This window comes from Sinohyriopsis cumingii, unplaced genomic scaffold (genome assembly GCF_028554795.1).
Source record: "Sinohyriopsis cumingii isolate HCF-2022 unplaced genomic scaffold, ASM2855479v2 utg000940l, whole genome shotgun sequence".
Taxonomy (NCBI): Eukaryota; Metazoa; Mollusca; class Bivalvia; order Unionida; family Unionidae; genus Sinohyriopsis; species Sinohyriopsis cumingii.
In genome coordinates this window covers 1,365,529-1,393,117 of record NW_028315945.1, presented here as the reverse complement: position 1 = coordinate 1,393,117, position 27,589 = coordinate 1,365,529, and the positions used below count along the sequence as shown (strand labels likewise).

Below are 27,589 nucleotides of genomic sequence, written 5' to 3'. Positions count from 1 at the left end.
ACTGCCAGTGCTTTATATGATGGCAGATCTGGGTCTGTACAGTTTGCAGATGGACTTGTCTTATAAGCATGTAAAAATGGTATACAAATGTCTTTTGTATTCCAGTGAAATATTGCTAGGAACAAACTTCTGTTATCATTTTGAATAAGTCATTATTTGGGATTCCTTGCTGATCCATTGGAAATGGATACAAACTAAAGTGTTTGTGTCAGTGGGTTTCAGTGTACATTTATGAGTCTTGGTTCTGTATACCAAAATAGAATCAATGTTTGTGAGGTAATTGAACAACTAAGCTGGGAGGTATTGGAAACAATTAAGCTGGAAGTCAATGGAAATGGAAAGTGAAGAAACAGATTATAATGTTTTAAATACACAATTAGCAAAACCTTGGTAGGATTCCTCACTCCTGCATCTTCCAGAAGAAGATAAATCATTGCTAAAATTGAGGAAGTATGCAGCCTCTAAAGAACTATACCCAAGGTCAGTTTCTCAGGAATAGTTTACTTGAACTATGCAACCTCTAGAGAGCTTTACCCAAGGTCATTTCCTCTGGAATTTTTTATTTTTTGTAGTAGCAACCTCTAAAGAGCTTTACCCAAGGTCAGTTCCTTTCTGGAATTTTTTACTTGCGGTAGTAACTGAGGCTGCCAGCTTCATATCTTTTAAGCTGGAGCTCTGCACTCTTTTTTTTTTCCCTGCTATTATTTCATTTTTTTCTGTTAGCTTTAAGTATTTCATTTTCTTCCACAACAAGCATACACCAAGTGACTTAATAGCTCCTGAGGTGTCTATAGTTTTGCAGGAAGTAGATATAAATTATGTATTTTAAAGGGTTTGGCTATTATATATATTTTTGAAGGTCTTGGTACTATATATCTGTAAGGATCTGTGAGTATTATATATGTTAAAGGATCTGTGAGTATTATATATTTTAAAGGATCTGTGAGTATTATATATTTTAAAGGATCTGTGAGTATTATATATTTTAAAGGATCTGTGAGTATTATATATGTTAAAGGATCTGTGAGTATTATATATTTTAAAGGATCTGTGAGTATTATATATTTTAAAGGATCTGTGAGTATTATATATGTTAAAGGATCTGTGAGTATTATATATTTTAAAGGATCTGTGAGTATTATATATTTTAAAGGATCTGTGAGTATTATATATTTTAAAGGATCTGTGAGTATTATATATGTTAAAGGATCTGTGAGTATTATATATGTTAAAGGATCTGTGAGTATTATATATTTTAAAGGATCTGTGAGTATTATATATGTTAAAGGATTTGTGAGTATTATATAGTTTAAAGGATCTGTGAGTATTACATATTTTAAAGGATCTGTGAGTATTATATATTTTAAAGGGTCTGGATATAATGTACATGAATACTGTATTGAAAAATGTCCAGTTTTCTTTCCCTAATTTCAAAACTTTATACAAATTATTTATTTTTGGACAGAGATAATATTGACATTGTCTGTACCTCAGATTAAAAAATATATAACAAGCATCTTTACATAAAAATTAATTTTTTATTACTCGACCCCAAGAAATTTAATGCCTTTTGATAATCAGAAGCATGCCATTTGTGTTCTAGTCCAAAACAAATACACAAAAGTGATTTCTGTTATACTTGCAAAGAATGTTGCAATTTCATGATAATTTTATGTTTGTGGGGCTCTGGGGCAGGGTAATTTCCAAACCATTCTTTTTTATGCACATACTTTATAACACAGTGTAAAAAGACAAACAACAAAACTGTAGCACATGACTATTCCTACTCCTCCATGTGCTGGTAACCCAAGGGTTGGCAAAGCAAATACCTTAGCTATCCCAATATGACTGTCAGATGATCTATGTGGCAGACATTAAACCTGTTTTTCTGTTCAATAGATCAGATCAAAAAGCAAATTAATCCGAAAACTAGTTGCAATCTGAGGGTAATAGAAGTAAATGACAACGCCTGTTTGCTGATCATCATAATGAATAGTATTTTTTGTATTGCAACACGTTATCTCAAAATTAGAGAGGTCAAACCAGACAATATAGGTACAATATGGATGGATGTTGGCAAGATTTCAATTTTGGAACCTTGACAGTAGAGATCACTTTGTGTCCAAGTGTGTTTCTGTACAGCCATCCATACCATAGATTAGCCTCATTGTTAAAGTTAGCTTTCTTGTATTTAAATAACATTTATTCCACCCTCTTAAGATTTGGAATATAGCTCTGGACAGGTCGATTCACAGGCCATGATCAGCATATTTAAAATATAACTCTGGCAGGCTTGAGCTATGGGCCATGATCAGCCTATTTAAGATTTGTAAATGATAGGCTTGATGTACCGGCATGGTCAGCCTATTTAAGATTTGTATCTGATAGGCTTGATGTACCGGCATGGTCAGCCTATTTAAGATTTGTGTCTGATAGGCTTGATGTACCGGCATGGTCAGCATATATTAAGATTTGTATCTGATGAGCTTGATGTACCGGCATGGTCAGCCTATTTAAGATTTGTATCTGATCTGCTTGATGTACCGGCATGGTCAGCCTATTTAAGATTTGTATCTGATAAGCTTGATGTACCGGCATGGTCAGCCTATTTAAGATTTGTATCTGATAAGCTTGATGTACTGGCATGGTCAGCCTATTTAATATTTGTATCTGATAGGCTTGATGTACCGGCATGGTCAGCCTATTTAAGATTTGTATCTGATAGGCTTGATGTACTGGCATGGTCAGCCTATTTAATATTTGTATCTGATAGGCTTGATGTACCGGCATGGTCAGCCTATTTAAGATTTGTATCTGATAGGCTTGATGTACCGGCATGGCCAGCCTATTTAAGATTTGTATCTGATAGGCTTGATGTACCGGGATGGTCAGCCTATTTCAGATTTAAATAGTGTTGGTATGCCATGGTCAGCTTTTTGTTTAACATAAGTTTATAATTCATTGATACTCTCCATATCCAGTATGTCATTTGGTTTTGAGGGGATCATGAGGATTCAAACAATGCATCTCATATGTTGTACTTTTTTCATTAACAATCCCATACTAAAACATGAAAATGATGTTTAATGCTGAGGATAGGTGAGAAAAATGTTCTGCAGACTAGGCTATTACCCAGTGTTTGTATTCAGATAACAAGTTTGATCAGGATGTGCAGTCTAATTAGTTCCAAACATTTCAGCCTCCTGTATCAATGGGAAACCCGAGATTCTTAACATTAATAAGCAGGTGGCAGGCTGTTTTCTCTGATAACTATTCATCTTGATTGGCTGATTCAGCATTTTCATTGGATTTTTTTTGTTGTACTGCAACCTTACATGCTAATTCAAACATGTTTTCTATTTGGCCCCACTTGTTGAAGTACTTGTCATTTTCAGAACAAACAAACTGCTTCAACTATTTCCTGTGTGTGATAGATCACTTTTGTATCCACGTCAATTTCTAGATATAGAAGAAAATTAATTGGTCCCTTTTAGACAGTCCCACTGAACTGAATTCCTTCACCATGTGTCAGTGGTATCATTCTAGTCCTTGTAGCATGATACTCATCACAACATGTAATTGAACACTGTACATTTGCTTTACTCACTTGGTTGAAAAAGAAAACAAATTTACTGTATGATTACTTATTTGTAATGCACAACATGATATAAGCAAGTGTAGACCTACATCTGTCATTTACTGATATACCAGATGTTAGCAAGTGTGGACCCATCTGTCATTTACTGTTATACCAAAGTGTGGACCCATCTGTCATTTACTGATATACCAGATGTTAGCAAGTGTGGACCCATCTGTCATTTACTGATATACCAGATGTTAGCAAGTGTGGACCCATCTGTCATTTACTGATAGCAAGTGTGGACCCATCTGTCATTTACTGATATACCAGATGTTAGTAAGTGTGGACCCATCTGTTATTTACTGATATACCAGATGTAAGCCAGTGTAGACCCATATCTGTCATTATTGATCTACGTGATGGTTAGTCAGTGATGTTTACTGGAAATCATTACATGTACTGTTGAACAAAAATCAGACTTTGACCTGATAGCATGAATCTTGAAGCTTTAGTCTGTGATCAAGTCTCCCAAAATTAGCCAATTAGAAATGACTTTTCAAAAGTAATGTCATTTGTGATTGGTCATATCAAAATCGCAAGCTCACATGATCCAGACCTTACCACAGAGTTACAAAACTCTGATATTCAACTAAAAACTACAAAAATTAATCAAGCTCACACCTTTCCGACCTGATTTCAGATTTACAAAACTGTGTGGAATTCAACTAAAAGCTCAGAAATAAGTTGGACTCAAACTTTCTTGACATGACCACATAGTTACAAAACTGTCTGAACTCCAAAAACAATATTCCAAACTAAATTGTCATGCTTAGAATGACGCATTCATGTTACATTTTGTGGCATGTTAACTCATTCATGGTACATTTTTGTGGCATGTTGACTCATTCATGTTACATTTTGTGGCATGTTTTTGGAGTAATAATAAATTAGTTAATCAGGAAATATTATCTCCGTCTGAGCGAAGTTACAAAGATTAAATGTTTTCAAATTGGGACAAAAGTTCAAATTATATGCTTACATTGTTTTGTCACTGGGGAGGTAGAAGGTGGGGTCTGGTCTACAGGTGTTTTAATCAACGTCACATATGGGTCAGACTTGTGCATTTTAGTTGTACAGTATCTTAGAGCTGCTGCTGTGCTCACTTCGGGCTGGTAAAATGAAAAACCTATTCCTGACTAAATTTAAAAAATACCTCAACTATTTTGTTTTGTTAAATGTCAGTAGTAATAAAATATACATTTAATAATGGTTGATATATAATTGAAGTATCACCGATGTTACAGGATGTCAGAGTGATGAAATTTGTTTATGTTAAGAAGATACAAATCTTTTGCAGGGAAGCATCCAGTAGGGTTTTGTATATCTTATAGAAAAATATCTCACCATTATATCCACATCATGGTCTGATATTGCCATGACTAACTTTGAAGTGCTTTGATATGACCTTGTGAGGATGTGTGATAACAGTTGTCTAGCTGCCAGAATGAGGCATCACTCACAGTATTCAGTATATCAGAACCTACTGGTATGTGAAGTACATATTCTTTTGGGGGGGGGGGCCATAATTATCATATTAATGGCAGGTGATCAATGCCATTTTTGTATCAGTGTGTCAATGCTTTTAGATTTGTATGTTTTTTTCAAAGAAAATAAATAGTTAAACAGGAAGGTCAGACTTGTAAAGAATTTATAGTTCATATAATGGTTTTAATAGTGGTTGACTTATTCTCATTGTTAATTTACTGTTACAGAGCCACCTTTCCTCATACCTCCCAGTATGACACCTTTAGCAGCGCTCCAGCAAGTTACCAGGCCTCACCTCCAGTTGCACCATCACCTGCCTCATCCATCACTCCCAACCAGGTAAGTTAGTATACCTTGGTAAGGTAAATACATTACTCCCTCTCTGTGCAGTACCTCAATATAAGATGATTCCATTCATAAGGCAGATATGGTGATGAATCCCATTTCGTTATTTAATAAAAAATACCTCAATATAAAATGACCTCACACACAAAGCAATCCAAGTTATAGCTTCCATTAGCAACATAATATTGAGGGAGTACTGTACTTATCATTACTGAAGCAAACCTTCCATGAACAGTAGTATAACGAGGTTTTTACTGTATCAAATAACTGGAACAAGACTTCTGTGCACAGTATTATAATGAAGGAGTATTGTACTGTATCAGATAACTGGGACAAGGCTTCTATGAACAGTATTATAATGAAGGAGTATTGTACTGTATCAGATAACTGGGACAAGGCTTCTATGAACAGTATTATAATGAAGGAGTATTTTACTGTATCAGATAACTGGGACAAGGCTTCTATGAACAGTATTATAATGAAGGAGTATTGTACTGTATCAGATAACTGGGACAAGGCTTCTATGAACAGTATTATAATGAAGGAGTATTTTACTGTATCAGATAACTGGGACAAGGCTTCTATGAACAGTATTATAATGAAGGAGTATTGTACTGTATCAGATAACTGGGACAAGGCTTCTATGAACAGTATTATAATGAATGAGTATTTTACTGTATCAGATAACTGGGACAAGACTTCTATGAACAGCATTATAATGAAGGAGTGTTGTACTGTATCAGATAACTGGGACAAGACTTCTATGAACATCATTATAATGAAGGAGTGTTGTACTGTATCAGATAACTGGAACATGTTTTTGTTGTTGTTGTAGGGTTTAACACCATTTTTCAGCACACGATAGGCTATACATGGCGGCCAGTATTATTGGTGGAGGAAGAACCCAAGAAAACCCCGGAAAGAACCACCAACCCATGAGAAGCTACTGGCAAGCTTTCTCACATACCCACGTTGGCTGAATCCGAGACTCGAACCCACGCAGACAGGTGAAGTGGCAGTGAATTGTAACAGAGAGTGCTTTCAGCCACTCGGGGGCCCCCGATTACTGGAACAGGACTTCCATGAACAGTGTAAATGAGAGAGTACTGAGTCAGAAACAGAGTGAAAGATTGTGATTTAACATGAATTTTTTTATAAGGACAGTCCAGTGTGAAGTCAAAGTGACACATCATTTTATATATCAAGTCTCATATGTAATGACAGATTAATTTGTCTTGTTTACCACTTGCTTCACACATAAATGTCTGATGTCATCCAGTGTGTATATCTGACAGGTAGACAAAATTTGCAGGGTTTGTTCTTTTTATTCATTTCAGTACAGCCTGAATAACATTCTTGGCACACCTATATACATCTACAATTTGTGGTTTGTTTTACCTGTAGAGCAATTGACCCACACCTGAGGGCATTAACATTGCATGACTGGTATAAGCTTGCAATGCTGTGATATTGATACCTACTTAACCCCATAAATTCATTAACTATCAATCAAACAAAAGGAACTTTCCTGGTACATTCCAGTGATTCTCCATAATGCTACTTTTATGATAATATTCAAGGAGAGCCAACTGGACTTGTTTGGAATTGGTGTTCAGTTGATTTGGATCATATTGCATGATTGTGTCATATCAGTGGTTTGAGAAATTCTTAGGTAAACATAACTAGACTTTGTGATAAGCTCTCCTTTCAAATCATGCACTGTACATTGCATGGTCTTTTTTATATAAGAGTCTTGGCAGTATGTGATAACTGTTGTCTTACAGCACAGTTAATTATCTCATCCTGCAGTGGGGGGGGGGGGATATGGTGTGCAATACATAGGTTGCCCATGTGAAATCCACCTGTAAGTGGGGTTACTGGTATGTTTTTTGTTTTGGGCCTCACCTCAAGGTTGGATGGAGGGGCCTGAGATCAGATATGCAAATTTTGCAGTTACAGTTGCATTTTTTAAGTATTGCATGGATCCAACTTCAAATGACTTCTGGGTGAAGATGTGGTATAATAGGTGAATATGTAATGAAAGGTATTTAAATTTGCTATTGAGGTTGCTGTTGTATGTATTTGATTTACGACTATGCCATGGGGAAAGAAGTAACTGGTATGTATTTGATTAATGGCAATGCCATGGGGTGCGAAAAGAAGTAACTGGTATATATTTGATTAATGACTGTGCCATGGGGTGGGGAAAGAAGTAACTGGTATGTATTTTATAAATGGCTGTGGCATGGGATGGGGTGGAGGATGGGAGTGGATGTTGTGTGTTTGATTTATGATTATGCCATAAAATTGAGGAGGAAATAGCTGTTATACTGTACATGTTTGGTTTATGACTGTGCCATGGAATGGGGGAGGAAGTAACTGTTACACTTTGAGTTTGATTTATGACTGTGCCATGAAGTAGGAGAGGAAGTGGCAGTTATATTTATTTGGTTTATAACTGCCATGGAATGGAGGAGGAAGAAGCTGTTACACTGTACATGTTTGGTTTATAACTGTGCCATGGGATGGATAAAGAAGTAGCAATCATTCATGTTTGGTTTATGAGTGTGCCATGAGTGGGGGATGAGGTAGCTGTTGCATGTGTTTGATTTATGGCAGTGCCATGGGGTTGTAGAAGTTACTGTTCTAGGTGTTTGATTTATGGTTGTGCCATGGGGTTGCTGTATAAGTTACTGTTCTAGGTGTTTGATTTATGGTTTTGCCATGGGGTTGCTGTATAAGTTACTGTTCTAAGTGTTTGATTTATGGATGTGCCATGGGGTTGTTGTAGAAGTTACTGTTCTAGGTGTTTGATTTATGGCTGTACCATGGGGTTGCCGTAGAAGTTACAGGTCTAGGTGTTTGATTTATGGCTGTGCCATGGGGTTGCTGTAGAAGTTATTGTCCTTGGTGTTTGATTTATGGCTGTGCCATGGGGTTGCTGAAGAAGTTACTGTTCTATGTGTTTGATTTATGACTGTGCCATAGGGCTGGGGAAAAAGTTATGTTGTATATATATGATTTATGACTGTACCATAGGTTGGAGGAGGAAGTACTGCTCTTGCATGTGCTTGATATGTAACTGATATGAGTTGGGGGAGGAAGTAGCTTCTGTGTGTTTGGTTTATGGATGTGAGTTGAGTGATTTGGATTTTTAACATAGCTTTAACAATATTTGAGTCATATTGCTACAATGTCTGCATTGTGGCAGTATATAGTGATGTCTAGCACTGGGGCATCATGCTGCAGACATGAAGCATGATGTCCCACCCAGTCACATCATCCATCATCCTGGCACCAGGCCAACCAGTCCTAATACTAACCTCTTAATGCAGAGAACCTAGCGAGGCATCTGTTAGTACCATTTTTATAAGTTTTTTGGTATGACTTGGCCAGGGTTGGAACCCGTGACCTCCCACATCCAAGGTGGATGCTCTCACCACTGGGTCACCTGAGTGGTGGTATATGTATGTACCATGAGGTGAAAGAGAAAGCAGTTGTTATATGTTTTTGGTTTATGGATGTGCCATGAGGTTGGGAAAGAAGTTACTGTTGGATATGTTTGATTTATGACTACTGTGGGATGTGGGAGGAGGTACCGCTGTTGTATGTGTTTGATATATGACTGTGTTATGGGTTGGGGGAGGAAGTTGCTTTGATATGCTTGGTTTATTTCTGTGCCATGGGGTGTGGGTGGAGTTTGCTGCTTGCCAAAAAGGTATAGAAATATCCCTTGTGAACCCTGATCTGCATGTAGATTTAGGGAAATATTACATAGGGGAATTTCTGCACTGTTTAAATGTTGCAAATTTTCAATTTTTGAAAGATTTCCTTGTTTGTTTTCCTGCAATTTTAACATTCTTCAAATGGTGTATTCCATTTTTTGTGTGATTGAAAATTACCTGATTGAAACTTTGTCTTTAAAAAAATCACCAAAATTAACCAAACGCAATTTTTGCCATTTGCAGTAGTTGCTTCAATATAAGACAATCAATTATCTGAACAGTTTTACCCATGCTTTAACACTATAATTTCTTATGACAACCTATTATCCAAATAGTAGTACCCATGCTTTAACACTATCATTTCTTATGACAACCTATTATCCAATTAGTAGTACTCATGCTTTAACACTATCATCCCTCTTGACAGCCTGTTATCTGAACAGTTTTACCCATGATTTAACACTATCATTTCTTATGACAACCTATTATCCAAATAGTAGACCCATGCTTTAACACTATCATTTCTTATGACAACCTATTATCCAAATAGTTGTACCCATGCTTTAACACTATTATTTCTTATGACAACCTGTTATCCAAATAGTAGTACCCATGCTTTAACACTATCATTTCTTATGACAACCTATTATCCACATAGTAGTACCCATGCTTTAACACTATCATCCCTCTTGACAGCCTGTTATCTGAACAGTTTTACCCATGATTTAACACTATCATCCCTCTTGACAGCCTGTTATTTGAACAGTTTTACCCATGCTTTAACACTGTCATTTCTTATGACAACCTATTATCCAAATAGTAGTACCCATGCTTTAACACTATCATCCCTCTTGACAGCCTGTTATCTGAACAGTTTTACCCATGATTTAACACTATCATCCCTCTTGACAGCCTGTTATCTGAACAGTTTTACCCATGCTTTAACACTATCATTTCTTATGACAACCTATTATCCAAATAGTAGTACCCATGCTTTAACACTATCATTTCTTATGACAACCTGTTATCCAAATAATAGTACCCATGCTTTAACACTATCATCCCTCTTGACAGCCTGTTATCTGAACAGTTTTACCCATGCTTTAACACTACCATTTCTTATGACAACCTATTATCCAATTAGTACTACTCATGCTTTAACACTATCATCCCTCTGACAGCCTAATATCTGAACAGTTGTACCCATGATTTAACACAATCATCTCTCATGACAACCTGTTATCTGAACAGTTTTACCCATGATTTAACACAATCATCTCTCATGACAACCTGCTATCCAAACATTTTTACCCATACTTTAACACTATCTTCTCTCTTGACAGACTATTATCCATAGCTTTTATCCATGCATTGTCACTGTCATCTCTCATGACAACCTATTAACCACAGTTTTACCCATGCTTTAACATACTCATATCTCTTTACAGCCTACTATCTGGACAGTTTTTGCCATTCTTTATACACTATCATCTCTCTTGACAGCCTGTTATCCAGAATGTTGTATCCATGCATTGTCGCTGTCATCTCTGAAGATAACCTTTTACCCAGACAGTTTTTGCCATCCTTTATACACTGTCATCTCTCTTGACAGCCTGTTTATCCAGTCATTATCCATGCTTTAACACTATCATATTTATTGACAGCCAATTATCCAGATAGTATTATCCATGCTTTAAAAAATATCATCTCTAATGACAGCCTGTTATTAAGACAGTATTGTATTATTAATGCTTTAAAACTATAATCTCTCTTGACAGCTTATTATCCAGTCAGTATTATCCATGCTTTAACACTATAATCTTTCTTGACAGCCTATTATCCAGACAGTGTTATCCATGCTTTAACAATGTCATCTCTGTTGACAATTTATTATCCAGAAGGTTTTACTTATGTTTTCCATTAGGCCTAGAGAGTTGATATGTTCTTGTATCTTCATTAGGAAGGCATGCATCAGAGATTTTGGATTTTGAGCTGTGTATAGAGTTATAATAAGGATGAGGTCCTCACTATACATCTTGGATAAATGATAAACATCAGCTTACACATAGTTCAATCCAATTCTTCCTATGACAGCATACATCATGGTTTGATTATGGCTGTCTCAAACCATGGAAAACTTCACCCGGGTACCCATTGTGCTGTTTAACGGGTAACCGTGTACCCGTTAGAACATGAATAACATGTACAACCCTAGTTACCCCACTGTCAAATTTTCACAAACCTGGATTGTTGTAGGGTGACGAAACGAACGAACATTTACATCATTTTGCAGATTGTTTACTACACTTTATCCACTATTTCACATTCTCTTTTTCGCATTTTACCAATTTGCACTTTTGCATTTTCACATTCACACTTTACCCACACCCAGTGGGAGACGGCTGATAGTCTTTCGATGGAGATAATTTGTTTTCCTGTTGTACTTCAAATTGTCTATTATAAATTGTGCTATAATATTTTGTTTGATTTGTCAATAATAATGAATTAATATTACAGTGTCGTTTCACTTATTAATAAACTTCCAACAACTTCCACAGCGTGTTTTATTATCTATTACTCATGGCGAATGGCAGTGAAAGTCAGCTTTCGGTTGAAAACTTGAATGCATAACGGGTGGTCCTACTCCTAAATATAGACTGGAGCTGCAACTCAGACCAGCGTATTGCTGATGATATATGATATTTTGATAGTGTTGTCGACAAGTTATTTTTCTGAATGGGTACTCGTCATTAATTTTCAATGCCCGGGTTTTTCACTACGTTCAGTTACCCGGGTACCCATTAACAGCCCTAGGTTTGATCCAATTCTTCCTAGGACAGCATACTTAATGGTTTGATCCAATTCTTCCTAGGACAGCATACTTAATGGTTTGATCTGATTCTTCCTAGGACAGCATACTTAATGGTTTGATCTGATTCATCTTGGACAGCATACCTAATGGTTTGATCTGAATCTTCCTAGGACAGCATACTTCATGGTTTGATCTGATTCTTCCTAGGACAGCATACCTTATGCTTTTGATCCAGTTCTTCCTTGGACAGCATATAGTATGCTTTTGTTCCATTTCCTAGGAAAGTATACTTTATAATTTTGATCCAGTTCTGTGTTGGACAGCAGCCTTTATACTTTTGATCCAATTCTTCCTAGGACAGCATGCTTCATGGTTTCATCCAATTCTTCGTAGGACAACATACATCATGGTTTGATACAATTCTTCCTAGGACAACATACATCATGGTTTGATATGATTCTTCATAGGATACCATACTTAATAGGACAGCATACATCATGGTTTGATATGATTCTTGCTAGGACAGCATATTTTATGCTTTTGATCCTGTTCTTCCTAGGATAGCATACATCATGGTTTGTTATGATTCTTGCGAGGACAGCATATTTTCTGCCTTTGATCCTGTTCTTCCTAGGACAGCATACATCATGGTTTGATCCTGTTCTTCCTAGGGCAGCGTCCGTCATGGTGTAATCCAATTCTTCCTAGGACAGCGTACATCATGGTGTAATCCAGTTCTTCCTAGGACAGCACACATAATGGTTTGATTAAATTCTTCCTAGGGCAGCACACATGGTTTGATCCAATTCTTCCTAGGACAGCGTACATCATGGTTTGATCCAATTCTTTCTAGGACAGCATACATCATGGTTGATCTGATTCTTCCTAGGACAGCATACATCATGGTTGATCCGATTCTTCCTAGGATGGCATACATCATGGTTTGATCCAATTCTTCCTAGGATGGCATACATCATGATTGATCTGATTCTTCCTAGGACAGCATACATCATGGTTGATCCAATTCTTCCTAGGATGGCATACATCATGGTTGATCCAATTCTTCCTAGGATGGCTTACATCATGGTTGATCTGATTCTTCCTAGGATGGCTTACATCATGGTTGATATGATTCTTCCTAGGACAGCATACATCATGGTTGATCCAATTCTTCCTAGGATGGCATACATCATGGTTGATCCAATTCTTCCTAGAACAGCATACATCATGGTTGATCCGATTCTTCCTAGGACAGCATACATCATGGTTGATCGGATTCTTCCTAGGACAGCATACATCATGGTTGATCTGATTCTTCCTAGGATGGCATACATCATGGTTTGATCCAATTCTTCCTAGGACAGTATACATCATGGTTGATCTGATTCTTCCTAGGATGGCATACATCATGGTTTGATCCAATTCTTCCTAGGACAGCATACATCATGGTTGATCGGATTCTTCCTAGGACAGCATACATCATGGTTGATCTGATTCTTCCTAGGACAGCATACATCATGGTTTGATCCAATTCTTCCTAGGATGGCATACATCATGGTTTGATCCAATTCTTCCTAGGACAGCATACATCATGGTGTAATCCAATTCTTCCTAGGATGGCATACATCATGGTTTGATCCAATTCTTCTTAGGATGGCATACATCATGGTTGATCTGATTCTTCCTAGGCCAATATACCTCATAGTTGATAAGTTTCATAGCCCTGCAGGTTTGGATTGTTTAAATTCATTCCAAAAGTACTATTTGTGATAATCTATTGTATTGTCCGTGTTTTGAACTGTTGAACCCCGGTCAGCTGGAGTGAGTTATTTTAGGCTCGACTCTCTAATATAGATATATACCATTAACTACTCTGCTTTTGTTACTTTTCTTTTGAAAAACAATGATATAGGTCACAGTTTCCTCCATATTTGGTTTCACTTTCGGGAGCTAATACATGTACTGTCTGTTTTATACCCTTTTAGTGACATAATAAAAATACAGGTAACTGCCCGAGTACACTTTGTGCCAAAATGGTTGCCAACTTTTTGTTGCCAACTTTTGCAGGAAAATTAAGTGCCAGAAACCTAATATAAACATTTATGTTGTGTTGAAAAAGGGACACATAAAATATCCTGCTGTGGAAGTCGATACGGGAATATCTCAACCTTTATAATGGCATTCAGACATCATTATTTTTATTGACAAGGTCAGAAATTATGTTGTTGTTTGACATTTATGTGGTTTCCATGAAAGGCTAGATTCCAGCAGCTGCATTTTGTTGGTAGAAATTATATTGTTACTTGACATATATGTAGCTCCCTTGAAAGGCTAGATTCCAGCATTTTACATTTTTTTAGCTGTATAGATTCCTTTATAAGTATTCTTATCAATACATATTTTCATTCTTATGAAGAAATCAAATGTTGGTTACATATACTTCAGTTGATGTGCGTAGAATGTGTAAACAAAATCAGAAACTTTGTACACTTTTGATGACACTGGAATACCTCAGCCAGACAGCCATATTTTGACTTATTTTTAGATTCAAAAGATCAGAAATTTTGTCATTGTTTGATATTTATGTGGCTCCAATAAAAGACTAGGTTCCAGCAGCTAAATGCGTACAGGTTGAGGTCTTACTTAGCAGAATTCCCAAAATAAGGTTATTCACAATTTTTTTTATACTACCAGTAAAAGTATTCTCAGTTCTGTGAAATTTTTTATTTTGTTTAGCATAAATTTTTTCATGGTTTTGTAGCAAATTAAATTTTCAATGGCATTTAAATTTATGGATCTGCTTATTCTTCCAAAACATTGGTGTTGACGACTGTGGTGATTTTCATTGGATTTCTGACTTTTTAGTAAACTCTATGAACATTAGTACATTTATCTACAAATATTATAGTATCCAGTTGATTCTTTACCATTATTTGGGGGTAACTGTGTAAGAACTGCTAGTAGTGTAGACCTTGAAACTTGCATCTTTGCATTCTATACAAATCCAGAATTCAGATGTTTTATCAGTTTAATTGACATACTAAATAGTACATCAAAGGCAGGCAATCAGTCAGACTTAATTTAGAGCTACAGATTTTTATGTTAGATTCTTGGTAGTGTTTTAGGCTGTTTAAAAGGGAGACAACAGATGCAGAGCAGACACAATACTGTATTAGTCACAGCAAAAGATATCTGGTTGAAGTTTACATTTAGGTTTAATGTTTTGTTTGTTAAGGTAGGATACATACATACATACATACATACATACATACATACATACATACATACATACATACACGCACACACGCACGCATGCATGCATGCATAGATACATGCAGTCATAGTCATACATACATACGTTGTTATGTATATTTGATTTAATTTATATTTGATTTGATTTAATTGTTTGTTAGTTTTAATTTTTTAAAATTCTGTTACATGTTTTTGTAATGTAATTTTATTTACTGGATTTGACATTTTCCAGAAATTCAATTCAGTTTTTCAAAAACCTAATATTAGAACTTTGTATCTTAATGCTGACCTAGTTCCTGACCTTGATTCAGAATTAGTAAGAGTTGTAGTAAACAACTTTCTAATTTTTTAAAAATTCATTCTTGGTTTTGGATTTATAGAGTGAAATTGAGGTTGTACTGGGATTACATGACTTTAGACATGTAAATAGCCTCTATTTCAAAATTCTTGTTTTACCAGAATTGTGTAGTAGTCAAATTTAATAGTGCTGTTTTAAGAAATAATTTCACTTGGGCATTTAAACACTTAGATGTCAAGGTGTTAATTCTGTTGTGACCAGTTGGAATTTAATATTTTAATTTTTCTTCAGATTATTTGGATTCTAAGAGATTAATTCTTTTCCCTAGTAATATTTAAGTGGTCATACAGAATTCTTGGACAAAGACATTTATTGAAATTTTATTTGAAATTCAAAACTGGAATATTATTTTTTTGTGGTTCAGCAAAGAACTGTAGACACATCAGTACTACACTGACTATAGCATACATCATAGCCTTCCATTCTAGATTTTGTTGGGACTCGAATTCAAATTCATTAGATCATTTTATTACCAGGACTTCTAATTTGTAGTTCTTAGATTATGTTTGGAGTTGATTCTTAAAACCATAAGGTCTTTTTTGTTTCATTTCTACTTTGGGTTTCTAGGGAAATAAATTATTTGTTAAATTTTACAAAGCTTCTTCTCTTTATTTTTTCTTGTTACTGGTTATGATAGCCTAAACATGTAACAAAGCACACAAGCATGCACGCACACACGCACACATACACGAAACCACCCCTTTTATATATATATCCATGTTACAGAGCAACAAAGTATATTTTATTCATTTTGTCCCATTCTTGAGGGGTCACCTTTTGTAAGGTCACATTCTGAAGCACCACAGTACTGAAGCACTAAAGTATTATATTTTATTTATTTTATCCCAGCAGTAATTCCTCTTGGATACAAAGTCTATTTTGGTTATAAGTTTTTGTTTTAGATCTGTGAAGTTATTTTTACATGTTCAGATGTCATCACACTTAATATTGAAACATCTAATTTGATGTGAAATGCCATGAAATTATTTTTTTATTTGTGTGAAACTCTATACAGTAATGACGGCTCTCGTCCTCCCCCTTGTTTCAAGTAGGGTTTAATTATGTCTGTTTTGATAATGGTTTTTATGTTTTTCTCAAGCTGTACATCTTGGTTCACTTTATTGCAAGTTGTGTTTTTATTCCTTATTTTGTATGCGTTGTTTTGTAATTATACTAAGTTAATTTTAAAGTGGCTGCCTACAGTTGTGAACATTTATCACACTTCCATACTTTGTGTGAAGAATTTTTGGGAAGGTTTGCTTCATGACTTCAAAATGAAACTTGATGAATTTCTTGCTTGATGTTTAATATAAAACCTATCATGGAAATCACTTTATTTCATGTCTTGACTCAGCTAAACTCTTTAAGACTTGGATCGTTTTAAACCCTATGTCAGCAATTATCTTTTTCCATTTTTCATTTGCAGCCCCTGTACAATAAGAGTGCAAAACCATTTGGTTCAACTCCAAACAAGACTCCGACTCCCTTTGGGTCTTCAGGAGTGAGTGGCATTACTCAGCAGACACAAAACCTCAATATTGGCAGGTAAGGTCAAACAGAATGGGTTCAACTGATCTCATCTGTTGCTGTATATTAATTGTTAACTATTGTACCAGGAATTTCCATATTACCATATATACTCGCATATAAGCCAAATAATTTAGGGGAAAAAAAAGGCCTGGAAGAAGGGTCAGCTTATTTGCAGGCCAAGATCTTAACTTTACAGTTGTTAAGTTTGTTGACTACCATAATGGCTGCAAACCTTGGGACACGAGAAAATAATTTTTTCCATGTCCTGCGACTTGTATGCATGTAAAAGAAATATATTTTGGGTGTCCCAAAACTTTGCATGTGCATATTTTCTGATTTCTCCAACATGACATTAATTAAATAATGGTAAATAAAGACTTAATAATTCATGGGCTGGTTTGAGTTTACCTAGGAGACCAAGCTGAACTATAATGAATAACACTTACACAAAGCAACTCAAGCATAATGTCACTTAAATCCTTGTTTATTCCCAAAAATATTAGATGTAGATTTGCTTTATTCATTGTTTCTACCAAATCACATTATACCATATGACATTTCAGCTTGACATACATAGCTATTTCATTTACGCTGATCCATGTGAACATGAGTGACAATTTTTCAGTGATATTAGCGATCCAAAATATCTTTATGAAAAGGTACACGTTTAGTTGTGCAAGGCACAAAATCAGCATCTATTCACATAACTGTTATGTGTTCATGAAAGAATGGTAGTAGTAAAGGCTAACATTCTTGATCCACTAAGAATCAAGACTGTATCTGTAACTCAGACTGATGTAAATATGTTTACAAGTACTAGTGATCTGGATATTTGATCTGTAATAAGAGAGAAATATTAGATATGTATTATTTTGTTTACAACAAAAATATCACTGGTCAGGTAGGCCATTAACTTGATTTTGAACTAAGGTCAGGTACAAAATACAGACATCCATAACATATAAAAGCCAACAAACAATACAAATTAAATATACATAATATATATTGCATTCTTAAAATACTACATAAACCAGTTTAATGAAAATGTCATCTGTTAGCCAGGTGAGCAATGTCAGTCCCATTTGGGCCTCTTGTTTCTTTCTTTTGTCTTTCCTTGTTGTAGCTTACTAATATCCTACATATGCATGGTCATAATATTTTGCATAGGTTTGTCATTTTACAGTAAATGACTGATGGCAGTATTTTGTACCATCATGTTTCAGCCAGCCAGTCTCTAATTTTAGTTCTCTTGCACAAAAGTATGCTGATGCAGAACAGGAAGAAAAACCATCCCAAATCCAGTCTCGGTCTTTTAAATTCCTGCAGGACACACTTGAGAGTGGACAAGGTATGTAACAATGTGACTGTTGTAATTTAGCATCAAATAAATTTGTTCCCACCTGAAGTGCATTTGGAGAAAGGTTTCAGTTTTCTGACAGTGCTAATGTAATTTTCTATGGGTTAGGGTTTTTACAAATGTATATGTTGCAACAGAACTGACAAAAAATAGCATTTTTGGTATGTTTCTGATCGCTTACGCTAATTCTTGCAATTTAGTAAATTGTGTTTCTACTTTAATCTCAGGATGCTTAGTCTTGACTTTAAATGGTTCAGAAATTTTAGCCTTCTATTGCCCTGAATAAACAGTACAGGCTTCATACAAGTTTTCACCAAGTTTAATAAATTTTAAAACGTTTAGAATTAGCTTTTGTTTTTCTTAGGCATACAAGTAGAATACCTTGTTTACCTGAATTTACTTAGACAAATCTTAATCAATGTCAGGTAATTTATTTCAGATCATCTATCTATTAGTAAACATCATAAAATCACAATTGTTATCACTTGGTGAGATTTTTCTTATCAAACTGGTTTTAACACACTATGTTAGGTCTTATTGTCATGATTTGTGTTTTTCTGTCTCAAATATGACTGTTGCTTATGACATTGAAAGTAGGTTTAGCATTCTGCATCAGAATATGACAATTGCTAATGACATTGACAGTAGGTCTAGCATTCTGTCACAAATGTGACTGTTGCTTATGACATTGACAGTAGGTCTAGCATTCTGCATCAAAATATGACTATTGCTAATGACATTGACAGTATGTCTAGCATTCTGTGTCAAAATATGACTATTGCTAATGACATTGACAGTAGATCTAGCATTCTGAGTCAAAATATGACTGTTGTTTAGAACATTGACAGTAGGTCTAGCATTTTGTGTCAAAATATGACTCAGAACATTCAAAGTAGGTCTAGCATTATCTTACTTTGAATATAAACGTTACCCATTTATATCATTGTACTGTCCAATACAGCGGAAAAAAGTATTATAAGGGATGCAACTCATAATAACTCTGAAGTCAACATAATGTCTCTGCCTTTGGTGGCAATGCACAGTATTTCTTATAAACAATAAACCTTTTGTAACAAGTGTAAAATTGACAAAAAAGGATTAAGCAGTCCTAGACTGATATAAAGTAAATAATAAGTTTTTATGTCAGTTTTTTTTTACACATTACATTCCTATGGATTAGCAATTGCTCTAATTTAACAAGTATTTCCTAGCAATTGCTCTATTTTAACAAGTATTTCCTAACACAAGCTCTGAAAAATATGCACACTGTAGATACAGATGTTAAAGCCTGGAAGGTATTTTCCCAAGTGACTCGTGGTCTGATTATTCAACAGAAATTAAGCAACTCTGTTTATAGATGCCATTGAATCAGAACTGAATTGGTGTCTTCAGTTCCAATTGAACACAGTCTTGTACTATACAGAATTACTGTTGCATTTCAGGTACTGGTGGTAACTACATACATCTGTAGGGAGCCAAAATGACCTATACAGATTTTCACTTATGTCATCCTAAATATTATTTTGTGCCTGTGAAATAATCACATTCATGTTGCACATCAAGTTGCTTTTATTATTTCATCATAAGTATTATTTTATACTTGTGAAACAATCACATTCAAATTACACATCAAATTAATTTAATTATTTCATCTCAAGTATTATTTTATACCTTCTACTGTCAAAGTGATCATCATATTCCAATTTATCTTGCCAACATATTTATCATCTCCTTGTTTTGATGGTGACTGCTACCTGTAGTTGCCATGGTAATTATCACATTTTATCATGGTAAAAATCTGTTTTTGTTTTATTGACACTATGCATGTTGTTACTGATGTTTCAGAGCCCCCTAAAGCATTACGGCCTCTTGACCCCAATAGAAGAAGCCCCTCCCCGGGGATTGTGGCTGAAAAAGGGATAAGTGGCATAGTTCAGGCAAAAGTTGCCTTTGCCACAGTCACACCTCAACAGTTTAACACCCCCATTGGCCTGTACTCCAAGGAAATTGTTGAGAAACAGTCAGGATTGGTGCAAACAGAGCCAGGGTAAAGAACTAGAGCTAAGAATTCTACATAATAGAGTTCTAAGAAGTTACCTTCACTTACAGAAATACATGTATCTGATGAATTAAAGAATCTGTTGAATTAAAGAATTTTTAATCCACCTGGGTGCCGTGGTGGCTTTGTGGTTAAGGCATTGGACTTGTGACCAGAATGGTGCAGGTTCAGTTGTCACCATTAAATCAGCCCAGATCTGCTGCCATGATTGGCAAGACATTTTACCTGCCTCATTGCAATGTGACCTTCCTCCAGTGCAGTTCCAGAAACCAAACAAAATCTAATTAATCTACTTGTTTAGTTACAGTGGTTGACTAAATAGCTTATCAGAACCTATTGGTATCATCAGGAAGGAAACTTCAATAGTATATATTCTCATTACAAAATTCTTAATGTTATTTTCTCACCTCAATGATGACACTACTGGTACCATCTTAAGCCATGTAACATATAAACAAAAGGTACATGTTTTTTGTAAATGAAGATAGCCTGTCATTTCCTTCTTTATAAATATTATTTAATATGTTTATTAACTTGCTAGTGTCCTACATCCCAGGGTTCATTATGGGTGGTGCAACCTAAACTTTCATGGCTTCCTTATTTGGTCATCAAATAAAAAAGAGATATTTTAAAAACATTTTTATTCAATTTTTCTTTACATATTTGGTACTTGAAGAATATTTTGAATTACAGACTTTGAATTTTTTCCTAATTCAAAGTAATTATTACCAGATGGAATGGCACAACATTACAGTCTTTAAAGATATGTTGTACAGAAAAAGAAAAAAAACCAACTGAATTTGGATCATTATAAACCAAAAAACTTTAAAATGAAACAAATATGTACAAGGCCCTTGATGAATGAAGCCTGTTTTGCATACCTGAAAAATCCCTAAGCTTAAATCATGGTTGCTATCAAACTGTTCGTACTCTGGGATATGAAGGACACCCTATGCTTAAACACATCAGGCTGTTATCAGGCTGTTTTTGTATCCAGGGATTTGAAGCATTTTTTTGTACCCTGGGGTATGAAGGACTGTTGGTACCCTGGGGTATGAAGGACTGTTGGTACCCTGGGGTATGAATGATTTTTTATCATAATATATTCATGTATCCTTTGATCTCCATATTTACATAATTTATTTCAGTGCCTCCAGCACCACCTGCACCACACAGGAGGTAACCACTAGTTACAGGAATTTTGGTGTTGTTGCATTGTGTGGTCATGCATTCCTTTGTTTCATTGTTTGAAAGGAACACAGAGTGCATTATAAATCAGTTCTGCTAAAGAAAGATACTTGCAGATGGGAAGCATGCTGTGTTTTGGATAGTTCTTTTAATGTGTAAATCACATGCTGCATTGTTTGTTTCACATTTTCATGTGTGAATCACATGCTACATAGTTTGTTTCACATTTTCATGTGTGAATCACATGCTACATAGTTTGTTTCACATTTCCTTGATGGGCATAACAGGCTTTATGATGAATATTGTATAAATAAGGAGTTAAATTGTTGCATGAATTTTGTATGGCAATGTTCCAACTGGCTTCAAGACTGTTCTATTTCCATGTCTTGTGATAGTTGATGTTATTTTGTCTTGTGTTGAGTTACAAGGACTGTGATGGTTTGATAAAATTCTGCTCAATTAATGTCAGGTTTCCATACATGATAACTTAACATTTGAAAGTTGAAAGTTTACAAGTGTTAAACAATACTTTTATCATGACAGAAGATTTTTGTAATTAGTTGGATCACAAAATGTGTTTTCTTGGGAACATTATTGGTAGATAAAAAAATTAATTTTTTTAATGTTAACTTGCAGTTGTTTGAATTGTTTCTAAGATTATTTAGATGAATTAAAATGTAAATCCATCCTGCTGGTCTCTTTAATTAATCTGAGAAATCTCTGGTGGAATATTTGATAACGCTATTGATTGTATAGTAGTCATACCAGACATCACCAGGGCCCTGAGTGGCTGAGTGGTCTAAAGCACTCACCATTACAGATCACTGCCATCTCACCTCTGTCTGAGTGGGTTCGAGCCTTGGATTCGGCCAACATGGGTATGTGAGAAAGCTTGCCAGTAACTTGTCGTGGGTCGGTGGTTCTATTGGGGGTTTTCCCTGGTTTTTCCTCCACCATTTATACTGGCCGCCATGTATAGCCTATCTTGTGCTGAAAAATGGCATTAAATCTTACAACAACAACAACAACAACAACCAGACATCACTATCACACAGGTCACTCCAGTTCTTTGCTTTTGGCTATTGTATAACAGTCTATACCAGACATCACTATCACACAGGTCACTCCAGTCCTTTGCTTTTGGCTATTGTATAACAGTCTATACCAGACATCACTATCACACAGGTCACTCCAGTCCTTTGCTTTTGGCAATTGTATAACAGTCTATACCCGACATCACCATCACAAGGTCACTCCAGTCCTTTGCTTTTGACAGTTGTGTCGGCAAGCATGCTTAATAAACTCAGATACAATTTTAATTATGCTCATCATTTATATAGCATGGTTTTCCAATACCAGTTTGGGTAATGCTGTTTTTATATGGCATGGTTTTCCAATACCAGTTTGGGTAATGCTATTTTTATATGGCATGGTTTTCCAATACCAGTTTGGGTAATGCTATTTTTATATGGCATGGTTTTCCAATACCAGTTTGGGTAATGCTGTTTTTATATGGCATGGTTTTCCAATACCAGTTTGGGTAATGCTGTTTTTATATGGCATGGTTTTCCAATACCAGTTTGGGTAATGCTATTTTTATATGGCATGGTTTTCCAATACCAGTTTGGGTGATGCTATATTTATATGGCATGGTTTTCCAATACCAGTTTGGGTAATGCTATTTTTATATGGCATGGTTTTCCAATACCAGTGTGGGTAATGTCATATTTATATGGCATGGTTTTCCAGTACCAGTTTGGGTAATGCTATCATCTGCATCATGTATTTTGTGTGAGTTCTGCTGGAAAGTTGGTGTGTGAGTGTGTGTGATTTGGATTTTTAACGTAGCTTTAACAATTTTTCAGTCATGTCGCTACGGTGTCTGCAGTGTAGCAGTTTTTAGTGATGTCTAGCACTAGGGCATCATGCCGCAGACATGTAGCATGATGTTCCACCCAGTCACATTATCCTGACACCAGGCCAACCAGTCCTAACACTAACCTCTTAATGCTGAGCGCCAAGCGAGGCAGCTGTTAGTACCATTTTTGTAAGTCTTTGTTATAACTCGGAGAGGGATTGAACCAACAACCTCATGCATCCAAGGTGGACGCTCTAACCACTAGGCCATCGGAGCTGTCACATCACATGAGGTTTTCACTAAAAGACTTCTTATAAGAATTTTACATATACATTCCTGATTGTCTATAGCAACTGTATATGACCCATTTCCAAGAAAACAGTCGGGTTCCTTTAATTTGAAACTTGGCCTCACCGATTCATTATATTGATAAACAAGTTAGTTAGCAGACCAGTCGGTACCTTTAAAGAAAATGACACCAGATATTCAGTGAAACAGGATTCTATGGTTTGACTTGTGGATGGAAATTCTTAGAGCAAATGAGTCTTTTTGAACTTCAGAATATGTTCGATCAAAAAAAGAAGAAAACTGCTTTACAAATTTGTAAAGAAGCATATAAGATTGATGCAATACAGCATTTGGATTGTGCTTATTGCAGAATTTGTGGAGTTCACGATCATTTGGCAAAAGATAGACCTGTATGCTAGTTAAAGTGTGTGTTAAATATAAAAAAGTTGTCAGTATGTTTTGTGTTTGCATTCTGGTTCTAATCCACATGGTTTTTGCACATTTTTGCCAAGTATTTTGACCTGCAGATCCAGGTTAGTAGTAACAGTAAATGTCCATTTTTCATACAGTGTACTGTAATTATGGCATGTAATTTATTAGCTATTATGTCGCATTCTCACAAAGTTGTTGTTGTTGTTCTAGGGTTTAACACCATTTTTCAGCACAAGATAGGCTATACATGGCGGCCAGTATAAATGGTGGAGGAAGAACCCTGGAAAACGCAGGGAAGAACCACCGACCCACGAGAAGCTACTGGCAGGCTTTCCCACGTACCCACGCTAGCCGAGCCTTGGACTCGAACCCACGCAGACAGAGGTGAAATGGCAGTGATCCGGAACGATGAGCGCTTTAGACCACTCGGCCACTCAGGGCCCCCTTCTCACAAAGTATTGTTACTAATATTAGTACTTGTATTATATAGATTAAACCTTTTATGCTTAGATGATGCTTTTTTGCCACTTATATTAGCAAATAATTATGCTTATACCTCTCTCAAGGTTGGCATGTATGCTCATGTCATGTCTCGCTGGTTGTAAATAAAAATGACACAGATATGACATCCATGATGGCCACAATGGCAGCCATTTTGACAATCTTGGTATCACAACTCTACTGAAGCAGAAGGACATATTTAACATAGTGTTTTGAACAGAAGATTTACTGCCTAGTATTAAATGAAAATGATGCAGATCTGATGTCCAATATGGCCACATCAGACATGTTGAAAATCTTACTACTGAAGATATTTTTATGTCTGTTGTTTTCCATATGGATGGCTTTATTAACAGCAATAGACTTTTTGTGTTCCTAAATGAAAATGGTGCCAGTTGTACATCCAATAAAGCTGCCAGGATTCACTTAACACCCTGAAAGAATCATCATTATGACAGGGTTTTCATCAAAAAATGTCCAATGATGTCTGCTTTGTCCTAAATCAAAATGGTGTCAAGCTGACATATAACATATTTACCACAGCAGCTAATTTGAAAATCATTTTTTTGAAGAATATCAGATATGGTTTCAATACTTGACAGTTGAAAAGAAGAAATGGTCTATCTTGAATTATTGAAAATCTTGTAACCAAGTAGAGCATCGGTCCCTTTGAATGACTCTTGATGGATGCCTGGTTACCATCTAAAAATGAAACAAATTTGACAAACCTTTGTGCTCTCATTATTTTTGTTTGAGTTATTGCCACTTGTGGCATACAGCTGATGCATTGTATAAGAGAAAGAGGACATACTGTGATCATCATCAAGAAATGTTGATAAGTCATTGTACTTACTATTTCCAGATGAGTTATACTCTTTCTTGAGATTCATCTCCATTGTGGAGTAAGGGTGAAGTGCAAGGAGAAAGGGATATGTTTATTTGAGAAAATTGGTCAACATTCATTTAGTTTTGATAAGCAACTGAAGCAGAAATTTATAAAGTATTTTTGTTTAAATCTGTTTTTTGTAAGGGTTTTTTTGGTCATCATTTTCTGTGATCTTTATTGATGTGAGAAGTTGCTTGGTGTACACATTTCTAACATGTTTCACATTAAAGTGTACATCATAGAAAATCCAAAGAATTTGAGATCTTTTAATTGGCTGTAAGACGAGTACATTTCATAACAAATTTAAGTGTTAGCTTAGAGTACAGGTGACTTGAAGGTTAGTGTGTCTTACTGGTGACGGAAATGGTGCAGGTACAAATCCGACCATGATGAGCCAGGGTGATTGGGGTGTGTCCTTGGCCAAAGCACTCTATCCTTCAATTTCCACCACACTAAATAACCTACTGTATTTACTGCATATGTTGGGACATGATAAATAATTATTTTTTTTCCTGTCCCAGAACTTATGGTGAAACATTTTTTCACTTTGGTCATATGTCCCAAGACTTAAGAAATGAAAGCATTTGTACTCACCCATCCCACTGCACATTGCAATAAAAAAGATAAATGCTTAATTGATAATAAAAAGAAAGAAACTAACCAAATATTGTTAACATTTATTCCTTTTTTCAACATGAGCATTAAAGAGAAAAATATATCCACAAAATCCGTATAAGTAGCATAGGCCTCCTTACTGTAGCGTATATCAATTATGCCTGATAACACACGCCACATTGTTCATTGATGTAAACATTGAGAAACAGATTGTGTGTGGTTGTGCTCAAAGGTTTGAACATGTTATCCAACTGAAAACTGGATCCAACAAAATCGCAAACAAGAGGGAAATAATCAACCAATATCATGAATATGCCATTCACGCATGACACATTGTTAGGAGCAAACAAAATAAAGATTAAATTACATCCAGGTCTACTGTATGACAGTATCTCGCAAATACAAATCATCATTTGAAAACACGTTCACTTGAGTGTAAGTGACAATCTTTTCACTACCTCGGGTTACAAAAGTATCCTTACTATTCACCCGCAGACATCAATGCTCCTTTGTATTAATTATTGATACAGATGCCAAGCACATAGATGCCCTGGTGTTGAATAAACATGACTGACAGCAAGCAGTTAACTCCTTCTTTGAATTTACCGACAGGACATCAAAGACAAAAGGTTATTTTTATTTCAAAACGAGCCAATCTTAGAAGACGACTTTGGTTACTTTTTTTTGTAAAGGATATCAAACAAAGAATATTTTATTGCAAAGCAAGCTGACATCAGAAGATGACTGTGGATTCTTTGAAGTGAGCCCCAAAAAATGTGTTGAATATACAAAGATGGCTAAGATATAGAAGCAAACTTTGGTTCCTTGTTACCGGTATTCACAGGAAATTTGAAAATAAATTGAAGCAATGGAAAAACTTTTAAAGGGACACAATATAGTGCTTCGTGCGTGGATGTCGATGACCCAGTGTCGCCCAGAAAATTTTTTAGAAAATAAAATCATGTGGTGAATTCGTGAAGGCCAAAAGAGAAGCAAATGATTTCGCAAAGGAGAGGGAAATAACCAACCAATATATTGATAACCAAGACTGAATTATATCTGAGTCTAATGTATGACAGTATCTTGCAAATAAAAATCATTATTTGAAAACACATTCACTTGAGTGCAAGTGACAATCTTTTCTCCGGCACGGGTTACAAAAGTATCATTACTATTTACCTGCAGACATAGTGCAGACATAATACTAGTGCAGATTTGAAAATAAATATGACTTTTGTCCCTGCAGACATAGTGCTCC

At 35.6% G+C, this 27,589-nt stretch overlaps 1 protein-coding gene across 7 annotated transcripts in view; it reads left to right on the top strand.

The window, feature by feature from the left end:
- Nucleotides 1-27,589, top strand: part of LOC149772983 (PDZ and LIM domain protein 7-like) — a 130,508-nt gene that overhangs the window by 63,611 nt on the left and 39,308 nt on the right. For 4 of the 7 annotated variants that reach the window (XR_016417515.1, XM_089946997.1, XM_089946999.1 and 1 more), the window contains 4 exons: nt 5,353-5,464; nt 17,044-17,162; nt 18,371-18,495; nt 20,350-20,551. Coding sequence is in view for 6 of the 7 variants with exons in the window: in XM_089946997.1 (XP_089803123.1) it covers nt 5,353-5,464; nt 17,044-17,162; nt 18,371-18,495; nt 20,350-20,551 (558 nt within the window). In the remaining variant the exon portion in view is untranslated. Of the gene's footprint in view, nt 1-5,352; nt 5,465-17,043; nt 17,163-18,370; nt 18,496-20,349; nt 20,552-21,711; nt 21,743-27,589 lie in introns of all 7 variants that reach the window. The other 3 variants (XM_089946998.1, XM_089947003.1, XM_089947002.1) reach the window with 3 other exon arrangements.